Source organism: Zalophus californianus, chromosome 8 (genome assembly GCF_009762305.2).
Source record: "Zalophus californianus isolate mZalCal1 chromosome 8, mZalCal1.pri.v2, whole genome shotgun sequence".
Lineage (NCBI taxonomy): Eukaryota > Metazoa > Chordata > Mammalia > Carnivora > Otariidae > Zalophus > Zalophus californianus.
Genome location: NC_045602.1, coordinates 136,383,814 through 136,400,979, shown reverse-complemented (window position 1 = coordinate 136,400,979; position 17,166 = coordinate 136,383,814). Strand labels below are relative to the sequence as shown.

General features: G+C 45.2%; 2 protein-coding genes across 4 annotated transcripts; both read left to right on the top strand.

The window, feature by feature from the left end:
- Positions 1-278: 278 nt before the first annotated feature.
- Positions 279-10,391, top strand: PRELID3B (PRELI domain containing 3B). Of its 3 annotated transcripts, XM_035728993.1 has the most exons (7): positions 349-429; positions 3,161-3,234; positions 5,075-5,243; positions 6,439-6,528; positions 6,925-6,995; positions 7,114-7,216; positions 8,619-10,391. In XM_035728993.1, the coding sequence occupies exons 3-7, from the start codon at positions 5,106-5,108 to the stop codon at positions 8,736-8,738; spliced, it is 522 nt and encodes a 173-aa protein (XP_035584886.1). In that variant the 5' UTR covers positions 349-429; positions 3,161-3,234; positions 5,075-5,105; the 3' UTR covers positions 8,739-10,391. The 3 variants fall into 3 exon arrangements, with proteins under 3 accessions (XP_027479326.1, XP_027479328.1, XP_035584886.1); XM_027623525.2 differs by lacking the exon at positions 3,161-3,234 and having other exon boundaries at positions 279-429; XM_027623527.2 differs by lacking the exon at positions 3,161-3,234 and having other exon boundaries at positions 344-429; positions 5,061-5,243.
- Positions 10,392-11,169: 778 nt separating this feature from the next.
- On the top strand, positions 11,170-14,715 carry ATP5F1E (ATP synthase F1 subunit epsilon). The gene is made up of 3 exons (XM_027624151.1): positions 11,170-11,326; positions 12,969-13,095; positions 14,569-14,715. The coding sequence occupies exons 1-2, from the start codon at positions 11,295-11,297 to the stop codon at positions 13,090-13,092; spliced, it is 156 nt and encodes a 51-aa protein (XP_027479952.1). The 5' UTR covers positions 11,170-11,294; the 3' UTR covers positions 13,093-13,095; positions 14,569-14,715.
- Positions 14,716-17,166: the final 2,451 nt, after the last annotated feature.

Below are 17,166 nucleotides of genomic sequence, written 5' to 3'. Positions count from 1 at the left end.
CCAGGGCGCCCAGAAATCCTCTGGGCCTGGGCCAACTCTGCGCAGAGGTCAGCGCTGCCGGCACCGCCCGCGAGGGGGCGGGCAGCCGGCCGCGTACCACGCCTGCGCAACACAGTGCCTACGCCGGCGGCCCCGGGCGCTGCCCCGGAACTGCGCCGGCGCGTTGCGCTCGGCGCTAAGGGGCGGAGTTTCGTTGCGCCGCGCGCTAGGCTGGGGCGAAACCCGGGCCGGGATAGGGCGTGGGGCAGCGCGTCGGGACGTCCCTCGCGTCGGGCCCGACGGCGCGTGCGCGCTGCGCGGCTGGCGGGGTGTCTGGGGGGCGGGGCGGGGGCAAGTGTGGCTTTTTTGCCTCATTGTCCCCTAGCGCCTGCCGGTTAGCGCGCAGGCTGCCGGCATCATGAAGATCTGGACTTCAGAGCACGTCTTTGAGTAAGTTAGGGGCGTGGGACAGGTCGGCGGGGCGTATGGGGCAAGTGCAGAGTGGGCGGGCAGTTCGGGCCCGGAGTCGTGGCGAGGCCGGGCCGCCCCTCAGGAAGCTTCCAGGCGTCGGGCCTAGTGGCGGGGGGAGCGGGGCCGGAGTACCACGGGGCCCCGGGGGGGGGGGGGGGAGGTGCGGGGACTCGAGGTCTGCGGCCCCGGCGGTGGAGAGAGCCCGGGACTTGAGGCCTCGCCGCCGCCCCGGCTGGCAGGGGGTCCAGAGACGGGCACTGGCAGCCTGGCCCCCGGGGAGGGCCCCCGGGCCGGTGGGGGCCTCGCCTGGCACGAGGTCCTCGACTGCACTCGGGGTGGGAGAGGCCCCTGCGTGCCCCTTCCGGCCGTGCCCAACCCGCTGGGACGGGGACCCGCGGGTGCCAGCAGGAAGCATGGGCGTTGTCGGGAGTCTGGTCGCCCCGCCACCTTTGGATGGAGTGCCCCCCCGGGTGAGCTCAGGCGACCAGGAGGAGAGACTTTTCCGGCAACTCATGACCTGAGGAACGGAGCCTTATTACAGTTGGAGTCCAAGGTCCAGCTCTGGCTCCAGCGTACGGTGTGACCTTGGGCTGCCCATTTTTGTGGGAGACACGGAAGACAGTGGTGCCGTCCGGGCCTGCCACTGGCACATGACTTTTGAGGCCACGCTCAGTGACATCTCTTGGTTAGAATTTCTTAGTAACACAGAAGGCCTTAAACTAATTAATTGGATGTTGGGGATTGAATCTCCTTCTGGGTCCATGATTCATATACAAACGAACCACGCATATAAGCAGCTATATCATTTTTTTGCGTAAAGAGACAGTTAATAGTTAATCGAGGGAAGCACTCTTCATTGACCAATGCGCCCTCCTGTCACTGATTTGAAATGTCACTTTGGGCCTAAACTCTGTTGTGATTCACACTTGAATCCATTTCTGAGCCCTCTGCTCTGTTCTGCTGATCATGCTGTTGTTGCCACACTGTTTTAATTTTTATAGCTCTGCAGTATGTTTTAGCTTAACCGTTTGGTTTTTTTTAAACCATGTTCCCGAGGGCAGTTTTAAAAGAAGTTGTAAACTCTTTGCATACTTAGTGAATCAGACACATCCAAGAGTCCAGGGGGTCCTGGGAAGTACGGAACGTTAAAATCAGAGGGACGATTCCTTTCTCCATAATGCTTACAGTCTTTCTGTAAATTTGTGATCTTTCTGATGTTCTTTACCTGGTAACAGTCTTTACTGCTCTCTTTCAGCCCTTGGGATCATAGGTGGTTTCTTGCTGCAATCCTCTTCCGGATTTCAGTGCTTCAGAAGTTCTTTGAACTTTGCATCTCCTTAGAACGTTCTTCTGTCTTCCCTAACACTCTTCTCCTTGCTACCCCTCCACTTCTGCTCTTCTCTTCAGTGTTTCCCTCTCTTCCCCTTCAGTGTGAATGTTCAAGGAGATTCTGTTAGTGGCCTTCTTGTCTTGGATTTCATCAGTGATCCTTAATCTTTTTGCCACAGACGTCTCTGAGATTTGATGAAAGCTCTGGGATCCTCTTCCCAGAAGATAGACATATTCAAACAAATGCTGGACGTGTTCTGGAAGAAGCAGCCGTGATCCTGATTTGGGCTTTTCAGTCAGGGTCCCAGCTGATAAATATACATACTTAGGACACCCAAATCTGTACCTTGGGCTCCAGCCTCTCTCGAACCTCAAATCCTTATTTTCAGGTCTTACCAGACATCTCTGCTCACATGTCCTGTGGACTCCCCAAACTCAGTCCTGAAATGGAAGTTACCATCTCCCCTCACAAATCCTACCATTGCCAAGTGTTTCATGTCTTAAGGACACTACTGTCTACAATATCAAAGTCATTATTCTGTCTTACCCATATACGTTCAGCACTTCCTTCTTTTTTTTTAGTTTTTATTGTTATGTTAATCACCATACATTACATCATTAGTTTTTGATGCAGTGTTCCATGATTCATTGTTTGTTCATAACACCCAGTGCTCCATGCAGAATGTGCCCTCTTTAATACCCATCACCAGGCTAACCCATCCCCCCACCCCCCTCCCCTCTAGAACCCTCAGTTTGTTTCTCAGAGTCCATCGTCTCTCATGGTTCGTCTCCCCCTCCGACTTACTCCCCTTCATTCTTCCCCTCCTGCTATCTTGTTGTTCTTTTTCTTAACATATGTTGCATTATTTGTTTCAGAAGTACAGATCTGTGATTCAGCAGTCTTGCACAGCGCTCACCATAGCACATACCCTCCCCAGTGTCTATCACCCAGCCACCCCGTCCCTCCCACCCCCCACCACTCCAGCAACCCTCAGTTTGTTTCCTGAGATTAAGAATTCCTCATATCAGTGAGGTCATATGACATATGTCTTTCTCTGAGTGACTTATTTCACTCAGCATAACACCCTCCAGTTCCATCCACGTCGTTGCAAATGGCAAGATCTCATTCCTTTTGATGGCTGCATAATATTCCATTGTGTATATATACCACATCTTCTTTATCCATTCATCTGTCGATGGACATCTTGGCTCTTTCCACAGTTTGGCTATTGTGGACATTGCTGCTATAAACATTGGGGTGCACGTACCCCTTCAGATCCCTACATTTGTATCTTTGGGGTAAATACCCAGTAGTGCAATTGCTGGATCATATGGTAGCTCTATTTTCAACTGTTTGAGGAACCTCCATACTGTTTTCCAGAGTGTTTGCACCAGCTTGCATTCCCACCAGCATCAGCACTTCCTTCTGAGGCTTCACATATCGTTGGCATCCAGGTGAAGCCATTCATTGATTCCTTCAACAAATAGGAATACCCACTATGTGCCAGCACTCTTCTTTGAATTGGTTACATATCAGTAGATTAATCAAGACATTGTTGCTGCCTAGCTGGAGTTAAGTATACCTGAATGTCCACCCACCTCATTTTCTAGGTGAAGATATCGGGCAGGTAGGTGAGGTTCTGCCTGCCCTTTGGTGCCATTCTGAGTGTCTTCCAGTGTGAGGTCTTTTCACATGATTACATTAGTAGGGTTCAGATTAATTGCTGGAAGACCGTTAACATTGCATCGTTTGTAATGTTTAAGTTAATTATGTTTTGTAAAGCAGTCTTAGTTCAAGTTAAGTCAACACCAATGTTTTCGAGTTGGCTCAGAGTAGAGAAGGACCCATATTACAAATAATACATAACCACCCCGAAGCTGTGTGCAATTATTAATTTTTTAGAGGGGATGGGGGGAAGAGATAAGTGCAAGGAAGCCAGATAACTGTGGTATATGACTAGATGGAGACAGGGACAGGGTTCATCTGATTTTCATTTTAGATAGTTGCCTTGGTAACAGTCGGTGTTCGGCCTGTATCACTTCTATTTGTGGGGACTGTTTAGATTTATGAAGTAGCTCCCCTTATGTACCTGCATTGATTGCTGAATAAGGCTTGAGATTAAAAACAGAATGAGGTTCATTTATATAATAGCAAAAATGAAAACATTAAAAATGTCACTGGTTGTCCAGGGTACTGGGAAATGAATGGTGTTGAGATTTTCCTTCTATTGGCAAGAAGTAGTTGTCAGGCTTAGTTCTCTGAAAAGTTGAACTGGATTAATGGCCTACCTATTTTGCTTTTGGAAAAATAAAAAGTAATGCTTTGTGGTTTATCAGTAAGTGTGGTTTGAAACATTATCTCCAGATCTCTTTTTTCCTTCCAACAAAGACGAGCGCAGATAGGGTAGCATCAGACTGCAGGTGGGCTCCATCACCTCTAATACTCATCGTCGTTAATAAGGGGCTCTTTTGAGAAGGGTGGCTTTTGTACGAGCATCTTATTCACACAAGTTGAGAAGTGAACAAATGTGCATCACACTTTGAATCATCCAAGCACACGGGCTTTTTCAAGAAGATAATATTAAGAGAGAACATTAGAAAAGAGTATTATTAGAAGCGCCTTAAAAACACTTCATGGTGTTGAGTGACCTTTTCAAAACAAATCAGAATCACTCCTTTGGGGAAGGCAATGGATAAAGATTGACTGGAGGGGCCACTGTTACTTATTACCTTAATATAGAGAAAAAAATATTTTTAATTTATAGTATTTAAATCAATAATACTTTGGATCTTTTTGTAATCCCTAAAAGAATTTATGGTGTCTATAATACTTTTACTTTTGTTACATCTTTATAGCTTTATGGAACTGGGGCCAGACAAAAGAACAAACACTGTAGTAATAATTTTTCCTGCTTGTTTTCATAGAACATATTTTTTAAAATACATTTTTGTGAATCAGTGATTCTTAGAAACAAAATTTACATGTGAAAGTGAACATGGGTAAATAGGAGAGATTGTTTAAGAAACAGTTCTCTAATGTGTTATAGGCTATTTATATCTTTATAGACCTCAGTGGTACCATATAGCCTGTGTGCTGGGAAAATACTGAATTCTATACATATTCAAAATGTAGATTGAGCTCCCCAAATCATCTTTTAGTCAGTGTTTCAGGAAATAATTTTCCCTAGTTAAATTAATTAAACTTCAACTGTAAAGAGTGATTTGATGGGTTATAAAAACAGTTTAATTTATATGCATATTTTTCAAATGTTTGGTTTTTGGTTCATGTCGGCAGCCACCCATGGGAAACTGTTACAACAGCTGCAATGCAGAAATACCCAAACCCTATGAACCCAAGCGTGGTTGGAGTTGATGTGTTGGACAGACATATAGATCCCTCTGGAAAGTTGCACAGCCATAGACTTCTCAGCACAGAGTGGGGACTGCCTTCCATTGTGAAATCTGTAAGTGTGTCTTTATTCCTGTGGAAATGTGACTGCTGTAGAGAAGTTTTCTAAACCACATTATAATTTCAAATAGGTTGTGGGAGCCGATTCTGAATGTCATTTTTGCATCAGTTCAAATTGTATTATAATAAACTTGAGTTATGAGTGTATAATGAATTGGAAATATTATTACAGTCTTCATGAAGGCGCCTGATAAAACCTTCTGAAGGAAGCCAGCTAATGCTCTGTAATCTAAAAGGAGTTCTGTTCTGCTTTTCCTGCTTTTGCCAGCCACTTCAGACCAGTAGTAAGATCTGGAAGCCATGGGCTGGTGGCGATGGTTAGCTGACAGTGGCTGTGGTCAGTGGTGGGTCATGACACTAGTTGAGGAGCGCGTTCTCAGGCTCTGCTGTGCCACAGTTGTTCCGAAGTTTGAGACTCCTCCCCATGCATTTAAAAACTGAATTCTGTTCAGTTACATGTGATCAGGCTTTAATGAGCCAATTTAACCAGCAAGAAACTGGAGTGCCAGATGATTACAATGTGAGAGAACTCTGGTATAATAAGTAGACTCAGTTGGGGAAGGTAGGTCCACTCAGAAAACTAAAGGACATATTTTTCAGCAGGAATGTCCTGATTGCTTCCTTTGCACAAACCACTGCGTTAGATAGTAGGGACGCAGAAGCGAGCAAGGTCAGGCGGTTGGCTTGGGCTCGTGCACAGGAGTGATGCTGGGTAGGGTGTATTATCTTCCGTCATGAGGTGGCCGTTTTTCTGTCTGGAGAACGAGGCCGCAGCACCCTCTCCCTCAGACTGCTCTAAGAAAATCCTGACATAGTCTCAAGCTCTCCTTTCTCCAGATGCCATGTTTACCCAAATATTCCGATTTCCATATTTCAGGCTCAGTGCTCCGTTGTCACACCTTGGTGGTTTCGGTGTCTGCTTTACACTGCCTGCGTTCTCCCTGGGCTGGTCGCTAATTGCCTCTGGGAAGGGTTTTTGTATCCAGCAGTCTCATCTCATTCATGGTGTGTGAATTCCCGTTATCCTCCAACGGGCCTCCTTTCTGACCTTTGTCTGATTCCTCCTGTTTTTTACGAAACAGATTTTTTGGTTCAAGATATTAACACATTTTTACCTTCAAATAAAATATTGATACACTTGTTAAGAAATCCCTCTTCCTCTGAATACTAACTGTAAATGTTTTATTTAGCTTATTGGTGCTGCAAGAACTAAAACCTACGTGCAAGAACATTCTGTAGTTGATCCTGTAGAGAAGACAATGGAACTTAAATCTACTAATGTAAGTGTGGGCTCCCTTTTGTTTTGATTTTAAACTAATAGCTTAATTTTTTTTGTCTCTATAGTTGATGTACAGGTGATTATATACTGTATTGTCCTTTCCTGCTCCTCACTGGAGCAGTGAGGCTACTACTTGTTTCCAGGGCACAGCACCCAATAAAATGAATTTGGGATCATGTGCATATTATTACTGTAATGCTTTTGTCGTATTTATTATTTTTATAATAAAAAGGAAGCAGTGAATAGTGAAATTTAAGTTCTGTTTTTACAGTAATACCGAAGTGCTTTATTTGTTATTTGTATATTTACCTAGCAAGATTTTGGTTTGTGAATTAATTTTGCGAATGTTTTTCATCTTGGTTTCCAAAATGACTTGATTTTTTTTTTCATTCTATAGATTTCATTTACAAATATGGTTTCAGTAGATGAGAGACTTATATACAAACCACATCCTCAGGACCCAGAAAAGTGAGTAAAAAATGTTTTGACAAACTTCTTTTACGGGGTGTTTTAATTTTTTTTATCAGATATTTCTTTTAAAAAATGAAAGGTCATTCTGAAGCTGTGTGAATGTGTTCTGTTCCAGAACTGTTCTGACTCAAGAAGCCATAATCACTGTGAAAGGAGTCAGTCTCAGCAGTTACCTTGAAGGACTAATGGCGAATACGATATCTTCAAATGCTAATAAAGTAAGTCAGGCTGCTCCCTAATCGTTATTCCTGGGTTTCCTGTCTTGAAAGAGCTTAGTACTGAACGTGTGTTTGTCCTGGCAAACTGACTCTCAGCCGCAATGCAGTGAGAATCCATATAGGCAATTTCTTGCACAGGCTCTGGTGTCTGGCACCCTGGGATTTATGTGCAAGCCATAACTCTTACCAGCCTTTCAACCTTGGACAATTAAGTTAACCTTTCTGTGCCTCAGTTTCCCATCTGTGAAGTAGAGATCAGTTAGCCATCTTACCGGCTGGGCATGAAGAGCAAATGAGATAACATATGGAAAGCGTGTGCCCAGGGCCCAGCATGTGGGAAGTGCTTGGTGATAATGTCACTGTGTGCCATTGTTTAAAACACCAATTCTCAACCTTTTTCATTATCCTCTCTGCCCGGTAACCCCCAGGTTTGTTTTAGACATCTTTTTTCTCTTAACAGCCACCACCACATGAAAGTATTTAACACCATGGATAGATGGATGAAAGGATAAATGTGCTATGTACATGAAAAGAGTGAGATATTTCCACCTCTCCCCACCCCCAACTAATTTTTGCCCCTTGGAGAATGCATGATTTAAAACAATTTAAGTTTAGAGAAAGAGATACTTAATGCACTTCATTATAACACGTTTCATATAATCATTCAGCGGTCCAAAGATCTTATAGATGCCTTCTCTGTACCAGAGGAAGTGCTAGGCTAGACTAGGAATACAGTAGGGAACAAAACAAGCATGGTCCCTGCCCTCGTGGAACTAAGAGGAAGGCAACATTAATCACGTCATTGGGAAAGGAAAAGCACACAGAGATAAAAGTATTTCATGAGTGTTCTGTTGTGTGCTGAGTGGGGGGCGCGTTGGTTGTTAGGGGTATGCCGGGAAGCCTCTCCAGCAGAGGGGCTGTATGTGCAAAGGCCCTGAGAGAGGAAGCAGGAAATGCTTCTCATTTCCTCAAGGACCTGCATTAGGCACCAGGAGAGAACGGTTGAAGAGGAAGTTGGGGACCAGATCTTCTAGGGCCTCATACAGGATTTTGGTTTAAAATAACGGACCAAAAAAAAAAAACTGGGTTTGACCTTTTGATCCCCCAAGAAGGGACCACTCTAATCAGAAATAAGGAAACGATCATAATCATTGAATTGTAGATTCTTTTGATAACATCTTTTGCATGCAAAATAAAAATGAGTTTATAGATCAATTTCCAGTTGGCCAAGGCATTTGATATTTGGTACCTAACATTAAAGAAAAACAAGCACAAAAACAATCCATTCTGGTGAGGCTTGGTTATACTTGTAGAAGCTCCTTGTTACTTCCTGATGTGCCATTTATTGGATACGTGCCTTTGCTCTCACTTGGTAACAATAGATGTGTTGGATTTTTTTAAGGGCCGAGAAGCAATGGAATGGGTAATACATAAATTAAATGCTGAGATTGAAGAATTGGCGGCTTCGGCGAGAGGGAGCAGAAGGACACCGATGGCGGCGGCAGCGTTTGTGGAGAAATGAGGACGAAAGTCAGTACCCAGCAACCGCCCCTCAGGTCTCTGCAGACTGGCAGTATATTTATTTGTTATTTAAAAAATAAAACTATATTTTAGGTAGAGTTTTTTTTTTTAATAAGCTGAAGAAAAGCTGTAGGACTTATGATCAAAACAAAGAGCCTGCAGGGTTTCTAAATAAAAGGGATCATCTGAAAGTAGTAGTGTTTGAAATGACCATCTGATTTTGAGGATTCCAGTATTTATGTGAAAATTTAACAATTTTTGAAAAGTACTTGGAAAATCATATTAGCATATTAAAATCTCCTTTAAGGTAGAATTGTAAAGCTTTTCATGCATTGGAACTCTACCTGGCTTTGGACCAACCCCAGAACAAAGCAGAGCCACCTAAATACACAGAATTACCCTGCTGTGTATGGTAAACTGCAAGAACTTGCACGAGGGAATGCTCTTTAAAAAGAGAAATTATAGTTTGAAAAGACATATTAATTTGTATTAAAATAACGTGTTCTGCTATAAACCACTGTTAAAAACCAGTGTTTTGGTATTTAAATGACATTTTTGGAATGAAAATTATCACTAAAATAACTCCAACAAACAAAAAAGGATTTTAATGTATTAAAGAGTACTGTATTAATTTGCCAAAGTTTTGTAACTTAGGAAAGGTATTACCTTCCTTGGATTTGTACTTTATGACTTAGTATGCTATACCGTGGGCTGGTGATGTTCACTGAAAAAATAAAGTCATTACCGGAATTTTGCAGCACTCTAAACTTAAACAGAAGAACAGCTGTTCACATCTTTTAGCATTTCACATTTGCCTAACTTATAAATTGCCATGTGTCAAAATCATGGCTCTGTAATTGCTAAAGCATGATATGTCAGGTTATTTGAATATAATTACTTTTTGAAGTAATTGTGACCACAAAACATCTTTTTTACATGAAGAGCTGTACGTCATTTGAAATTACTCAAACGATGTCTTTCTGAAGCATAAATCCCAGGTACTTAGTGTTTTTAATAATACGGTGCAACTGCGGGGGGTGGGGGCGGTGGGGAAGAAAAAAAGAATAATAATGAGAAAAGAAGCATTGACCTAAACCAACCACTATGTGAATTTTTTTGCAGCTTTTGTGGGAAATCAATTATTTTGGATGCTAAGGGGCAGCTGCAATCTGAAAAACAATCCAGTAAATGTATTTCATGTTTTGTAGCAGGCAGTTACCGACCAGTAAATAATGTCTTTGATACTTGCAGTTGTTGCATACATAGTATTTTTGTTAAAAGGTGATTAGCTCTTGCCTGTATCTTACAGTGCTAATGTAATAAACTCATCAGGTTTCCTGTAAAAGAAACCAGTTAGTATATGTACATAAACTACAGAAATAGTATAGCAGACTATTTAAAAATTAGTGTTTGTCTACTTAAAATGTTGTTTAGCTTAAGACTTCTTAGGACATTTGTAAAAGCAACTTAAATCCAATTAGGTTTTTGACTATTTTTTTGTAATCGGAGATGGTTTTTACAAATGAAATAACATTTGAGTTAAAACATAGCAAAATACTGATCTTTGATAAAAAGTTGCCTTGTATATTTCTGTAAATTATACCCGTTCTGAAAAAGGTGTAATGCCCTAATGATAAAAATATTTCTAAACAAATTTTTATCGTTTGATTTTTTTATTCTAATACAATAAAATTCTAGAAATTTTCATCTTCCAGTGTAGTGAAGTAGCTGGTAGTTTGTGGCTTTTGCCTATTGAAATCTCCGTAGACGGCAAGTAGACGTATTTGGGGGGGGGGACTGAACTGGGACAGTGTTCACAGGTTCCCCTCGGACTGTGGGGCGTCTTACCCTATCTAACGTTAAAGATGGAAGTTAGGTGTCTAGTTTCTGAAAACTTCCTTGCAACGATGTGTTCCCTGCTCTCAGTTTCTGTTTAGTCACTGCTCCGTGTAAACACACGTGTGCTCCTGCGCCCCGGGCCCGCGCCCCCCCGCCCCTGCCCGCAGCGCCCCTGCCCGGCGGTCCAGCCCAGGGCGTCGCACGTCGCGGGTGGCCCCGGAGGCCCGCGCGCTGTCTGGGCCGAGTTCGCTTTTGCCCACTGCCCCCTCGGAGGAGGGGGGCGAAGTGCTCCACGCCGACGCCGACGCACCTCCGTGCCCCTGGGCTGCGGGTGGGCCCCTGCCCCTGCCCCCCGCTGCCCCCCGCTGCCCCCCGCTGCCCCCGCCGCCCCGCCGCGGTGCTACGGAAGCCCGCGGGGCACAAGCTCGGGGCGCCCGCGGAGCCAATCGGTGGGCGCGGCCGGCCGGCCCGCCCGGGGATTGGCACCCGGGGCCCCGGCCGCCCGCCCCCATTGGCTCCCGGCGTCGGGGGGATTCAGCGGCGGGGCAGCAGGGGCTGCTCGGGATGGGCGGGCGGGGCAAGAGGCGGCGAGATTGGCAGGTCCGGAGTCCCGCCTCTTCCGGTTCCCAGGCCTGACCTTCCTGCCGCTGGGCCGTGCGCCGAGCCGACATTGAGGCGTCCTCGCGATTCGACTCGACGCGCCCGCTCTCGCGACATCATGGTGGCATACTGGCGACAGGCTGGACTCAGGTATACCCGCGCCCCGGGGGTGCGGGGAGCCAGCGGCGCGGCCCGGGGGCGGCGGGCACGCGGCGCGCGGCGGGGGTCGGGGCCGGGGGAGCGCGGCCCCAAGATGGCGGCGCACGTCCGGGGGGGCGGGGGCGCCTCGAGAGCGCGCCGCGCGGGCGGCGGGCCCGGCACCTGCGGTGGGCCGCCCCCTCTGCGGGGTGTGGCCGGGCCCCCGCCGCGCTGCGTGCCGGGTCTTCGTTCTCCTCCCCCACCCAAGGGGCGCCGGAGGCCCGGGACTGGGCCCTGGGTGTGTGAGCCCGGCCCGCGCCCCAAGCCTTCGTGTCCGGCACACACGTGTTTTTACTGCGCACCGACTCCCGTCGCTGTCGGGCCGCCTTCCCGGTGAAGGGGGAGGAGGCCCTCGGGACACGGCACAGAGGGCGGGTGGGCAGCGGCTCGGCAAGCTCACGTGTGGAACCCGTCTGAAGACACCAGCGCCAGCGACGGGGCAGCCGTGGGCGCCGCCCTCACACCTGGTGGCTTCGTGCACCCACCGGGCCGTGCGCCTTCGCGCGGGGGGCCTCCCTTGTGACTTGACTCGTCCCGCTGCTCCTTGGGGGGCGTGCACCTGCCTGGGACAGCTGAGCAGCCCAGGAGTTCCTGCCTAGTGAGGTCAAGCACAGTTGTGTCCACTTGGAAGGTCGACGGTCCCAGTACCAGGAAGCATGTCCTAAGCACCTGTTCTGTGATCGGTGTGGTGGCCCCTGCTTTGTCACTCCTCCCTACCATCAGCGGGGCAGGCTTCATTATCCTTCTATTTTATTCTCTTGTTTCTACAGGTGGATAAAGTAGCGGAAAAGCTTGAGCAGCCTTGAAGGTCAACCCAATTAGTCAGCACCCGAGGAGGCATTGGAACGCCTGCCTCTGGCCCAAAAAAACAAATTTGAAACATGAGAAAATAGACAGCAGCACTCCCCCTCCCCTTCCTGTTTTCAAAAAGTGTAAAAAGTGAGCTGACATTTTTTGGAAAATAAGATGTTGATGGGAGTCCATCTACCAAACAGGAAGCAGGCTGTTAGATATTTTGTTAGAATTAAGGATGTTCTGTAAGACTTTCTGGTTTCATTTAGAAACCTTGATTGGGAAGCATCTTCAGTGGCAGACTTGGGAAACAAAATCCAATATTCTCAAGGAAGCCTGTAAATAATCAGGAAGAATTGTTGAATTCAAAATAGTTTTTTCTCTTTTAATTGTATATATTTTACCTTGTAAGAATAGTATAAGAAAAAATTTTAAGTAGAGAAATGGGGGGAAACATCACTTAGAGCCTCTCATAACATTTTGGTCTGTTTCTTGTGCTGTGGGATTTTTAAAAAATCACTGAATCTTTTATTTTAAATTAGCATGTATTAAAGAGAGAAGGTGGTATAAAGAAAAAAACTAAAGATTACCCATCCTAATACCAGTTAAGACTTTGGTACATTTCCTTCTGGTCTTTTTCTCCGTGTAGATTGCTTCTGGCACTAGTCATTTTTAAATCCCGTTCCACAATAATTTACAGTCAAACCAAAATTAAAACTATGGGAAGGAAAAAAACAGTAACAACGAGCAGTCTGGCTGGATCATTGATAATTAACTTTATATCATCTTCATTACCTCCCAGCTATATCCGATACTCCCAGATCTGTGCAAAAGCAGTGAGAGATGCACTGAAGGCAGAGTTCAAAGCAAATGCTGAGAAGACTTCCGGCAGCACCGTAAAAATTGTGAAAGTGAAAAAGGAGTAATCTGTAAGTTACTGATTTGCTCGAAGGCTTGCATCTTAAGTTCTTAGAACACTTTCAAAACAAAGTAATTTTAGTTTTGAATTCTGTCCATATTTTTGGTCAGTCAGTACATTCAGATGTTAGTGGGTAATAATTTAAAGCATACAGGTGATAGGAGTCCTGAGGCATCGTAAAAGAATTTCGTTTCGGGCCCTGACAAGCAGAAGTAATTGGCACATTGATTTTCAGCTCATTTAGCGGTGCTTAGGGTAGAGAGCCGTCTTATTTTAATTAAACCTGTTTCATTTGTCTGCACAACATCAAATAATTTGAAGGATAAACTCCCCCCTTTTTGTAATTGCTGTTGGAGTTACATAACAGTTCAGGGGCATGACAAATTGCAGTTCTTTGCGTCTTCATTTCCCCCACATCTGCTAATGTTCTCACAAATGGCTGCTTCCTGAACATGAGGGCTACAAGCACAGGCAAGGGTCCTGCGATTTTATCAAGCGGGAACATCTGCAGGGCCCTGCGGGGACAGCTGTTACTCTGCTAGATTTAGGATTCTTTCCGAGGGCTTGGTTCGTTTCACTTCTCCAGAGATGTGAGCCATGTAGAGTTATATCCTGTGCAATAAAAGACAGTTTTGTACAGTTGATAAGTTCTGACTCTCTGCTCCCAACTACTAAAGCGATTTGATCTCTGAGCCTCTTTCTTGACATTGTTATTTCAAAGATAAGCAAGGCAAATACCAGAGAGATGTTTTTCAGATTTAATTTTCTTGTTTTGCTTTAAAAAAAAGGCATCAGACCTGCAGTGGCAAGGAAATGTGATCAATATGAATCCTTTGGCAGCTTGTGGTTATGAGCAATTTTACTTATTGGAGCTGTCTCCCCTAAGCACTTTTCATTTCCATTTTGAATTAGTAAATATTTTATTGAGTCTGGAGATGCAGTGTTTTGAATGTGGCCCTTTTTCTAGGGGCTCTCTGTCTCATCTCATAATTCTAAGTAATGAGACCTGGTTTTATGTTGGGTTGTTTTAACAATGAGCTAGCTGAGAAAATCACTGAGCCTCTGCCGCAGAGCCAAGCCAAACTCCACATCGAACTCCCTTGACCTTGTGATGTCCTTGGGGTCAGGAAGTAGTGTCCAGCTCCCGTAAACAAGACACACCTGCTCTCCGTATGTCCTGCTGGGGATGCTCTTGGCCTTAAGCACAGGGGGCTTTTAGTGTCTTTTTAAAGGCAGAGTAGTTTCTTTATAGCCCAGAGAGTACTTGGTTCTACTTAGAAAGGAAGTTCCTGTTCGGCTAAGGCCATGCACGTGAACCAGCAGTTTTTACAGCCAAGAGCCAAGGGTCAGCATCAGCCATGTGAAGTGACGCCAAAGTTATATTACACAGTTCGTGACAAGGAAGTCATTGTCCATGTTCATGTCGGATTTTTAAGAAAACACAGAGGACTAGCAACTGTTGCATTTTCTTCTTTCTTCCTAGACCCTGACTAAAGCTTGAAATGCTACATTTTCCAAGGTGAAGATGTGTGGGTACATGTTATGGCAGATTGAAAACGATCTCCCTACATGGAAAAAAATCCCTGTCTTGTTCTAGATTGACAATGCCAATAAATTGAAGTATGGTTCACTTCTTGCTGTTGGTTCTTGTTTTCCTTTGGACTTTTTCTTCATAGGAGCTATCCACACCTGCAGGATTAGGACCTTAGGAACTGCAGTTTCTTAAGGTAGGGGGAAACGGGTTTCATATCTAGGGAGCAGAGGGAAACAGAAAAGAGGTTTTAAATGTCTCGGGATAGAAAGTTCTCTTTTTCATATCAATTGACAAAATTAGCCTCTTGTTGAGGCTCTCATTGTCCCTTATCTTTGAATTGCAGAAGTCACGGCCAAGTGGCGGGATGGCTTACTACCCGCTGGCCTGGTTCTCCCACATAGCCGGCTTTTTGCCTAAATGACAGAAATTACTAAAAGCATAGATAAGGAAAAAAAAAAATACTAGATTGTGGTCTTCATTTTTTATTGTACACTTAAAACCTGTGGAGAAGAGCTAATACCGGGATTTCAGCAAGAAATGTGCTTGACATTGTTTTGTAAATGAATCTCTGTCCTGGGAACACTCCCCATGGGAAATGGGTCGGAGCGGGAGCCGTTCAGTACCTTGCTCTCCTGGAGCTGATGGCCGAGCTGCAGCTTAGTCTTTAAAAAGACTCTTGCCTGCAGGTCTGGGGGGGGGTGGGGCGCATGAGGATGGCAACTGCTCCACGGTGTTTGCACGCTGTCTCACTTCTTCATTAAATGCTCTAAATGCTCGGGCGTGAAGACCTGTTGCAAGTGTTTTGTTTTTATCTTCCTTTGAAACTTAGAAGCACTCGCCTGAGTAAAACACCCACTGCAAAGTTGACTGCTTGATTTGAACTGTTTTGGAGAACGGAGAAAGAAATGTGAACAGGAAATTTTGAAACACAGTTCAGCTTCTATGCCAGGACCAGTTCTCCCCATGATACTTAAGATAACAACAATAAGTTCTGGGGGCCACCGAGCAGTGCTGAGGAGGCGCCCAAGAGAATGCCTTTGTTCTCGGCCTTCTGCAGGCGATTTCCTGCCCCTGGACACTTGACCTGTAGGTTTTATTTAATTCTTGGCCCAGGACAGGCAAGGAGGAGATCCTGGATGGAGTATGAGAGCCCGGCCGCTGGGTAGTAGCCACTTGAGGGCCCCGGGAACTTTTTGCCCGGGCCGGTCTGCTGTTCTAAAGTCGGGGCACCTCAGCTGTCAGCACCTCAGTCCCCAAGGTCAAGGTACTAGGAGGCATCTTTCATTACAGGGATAGGAATCAATGAGTCTCGAGGCTGTCAGGCCTTTTTCAGACGAACAAAGCCAATGGGCAAACGGCTGAATTCTTTGCAGCCGGGTAACTAGAGAGAAGGCATCAGTGAATGTGGGAGATAGGTTAATTAAGGTGAGACTTGGGGCCAGGGCTGGTGATAGGGAAAGGGGTAAAGCAACTGAATAAAAGACAAGTTTACGGTCTAGCAAAGATTCTTTGAGCCTCTTTCTCTGTGATTAAAAATCCTGAATGGATACTGGGATAAAGTAAACTTCCAGTACCAGGCCTACTGGGCCCCTGGCAGGACTACTGTGTCTGGATGACCAGAGGACCCTGATCAGACCTGGCTGTGGGCGTTTCACTAACTAGTTGAGTGGTTTTTGAGGGAGTCGTTAATCTCTGCTCCTGCGGGGTTCTTGTGCGAAGGGAAGGAACGGACAAGTTCTGAGATTCTGATCCCATGTCTCTATCTCTGAGACCACTGTCACCATGGCAACCATACCGCTAAAGGAATAGGCTCAATATCTGAGGGGATAGATTTCTTTCAGTTTCTAGTGGGTTTTTTTTTGTTTGTGCGTGTGTGTTTCTACCATACAAAAGAGTAGGATGGTGAAATACATTTTGAAATATTTTTAACTACTCAAATTAATCAGTCTGGGCGGTTAGGCTCCAAGAAAAGGAATTTATTTAGTCTGAAATAAAGCAATTTAGCCATTTAAAATTGAATTTCCTTGTACTTTAATGATTACTATTGAGCAAACAAAAATCTTGACAGTAATATAAATCAGCAGGTTTTCTGATTTAGATCTGTAGCCTTGTATCTATAATAGATTGCCTTTTTAGATTTGAGAAGGAAAGTGCTAGAGGAAGCGCATCTAAATTCTTGTAACATCAAAGGTCATAAGTCTTTTTAGCTTCTGAGAAGTTATGAACTTCAGAGTATACAGGTACATTTTCTTAATAAATCTGCTTTTGTTTTTAATGCTTGAGCCACAAGTAGGAAGTGTTTAAAACTTTTCTTAAGTGTTGTAAATAGAAGGCTTGTCACGATGCCGACAGCAGGACATCGTTTGCGCAGGTATTTTCGTTACTTCTCACAACATGCACGTGAAGGAGTGACGTTTCCCAGAATGAGCAGGCAGTGTCGTCCATCCACCTGCTACCTTACTGCAGATGACAAATGCAGATCCGAGAACCTCGTTGCCTGCAAGTAAATATTTCCTGCAGGGAGGGTTGGAGCCTCTTCCCATTGCC

Coding starts and splice junctions, on each gene's coding strand:
- PRELID3B (XM_027623525.2), top strand. CDS start 398: ATGAAGATCTGGACTTCAGAGCACGTCTTTGA. Junction 430..5,074: donor ACTTCAGAGCACGTCTTTGA/GTAAGTTAGGGG, acceptor TCATGTCGGCAG/CCACCCATGGGAAACTGTTA. Junction 5,244..6,438: donor TGCCTTCCATTGTGAAATCT/GTAAGTGTGTCT, acceptor TGTTTTATTTAG/CTTATTGGTGCTGCAAGAAC.
- ATP5F1E (XM_027624151.1), top strand. CDS start 11,295: ATGGTGGCATACTGGCGACAGGCTGGACTCAG. Junction 11,327..12,968: donor TGGCGACAGGCTGGACTCAG/GTATACCCGCGC, acceptor ATTACCTCCCAG/CTATATCCGATACTCCCAGA.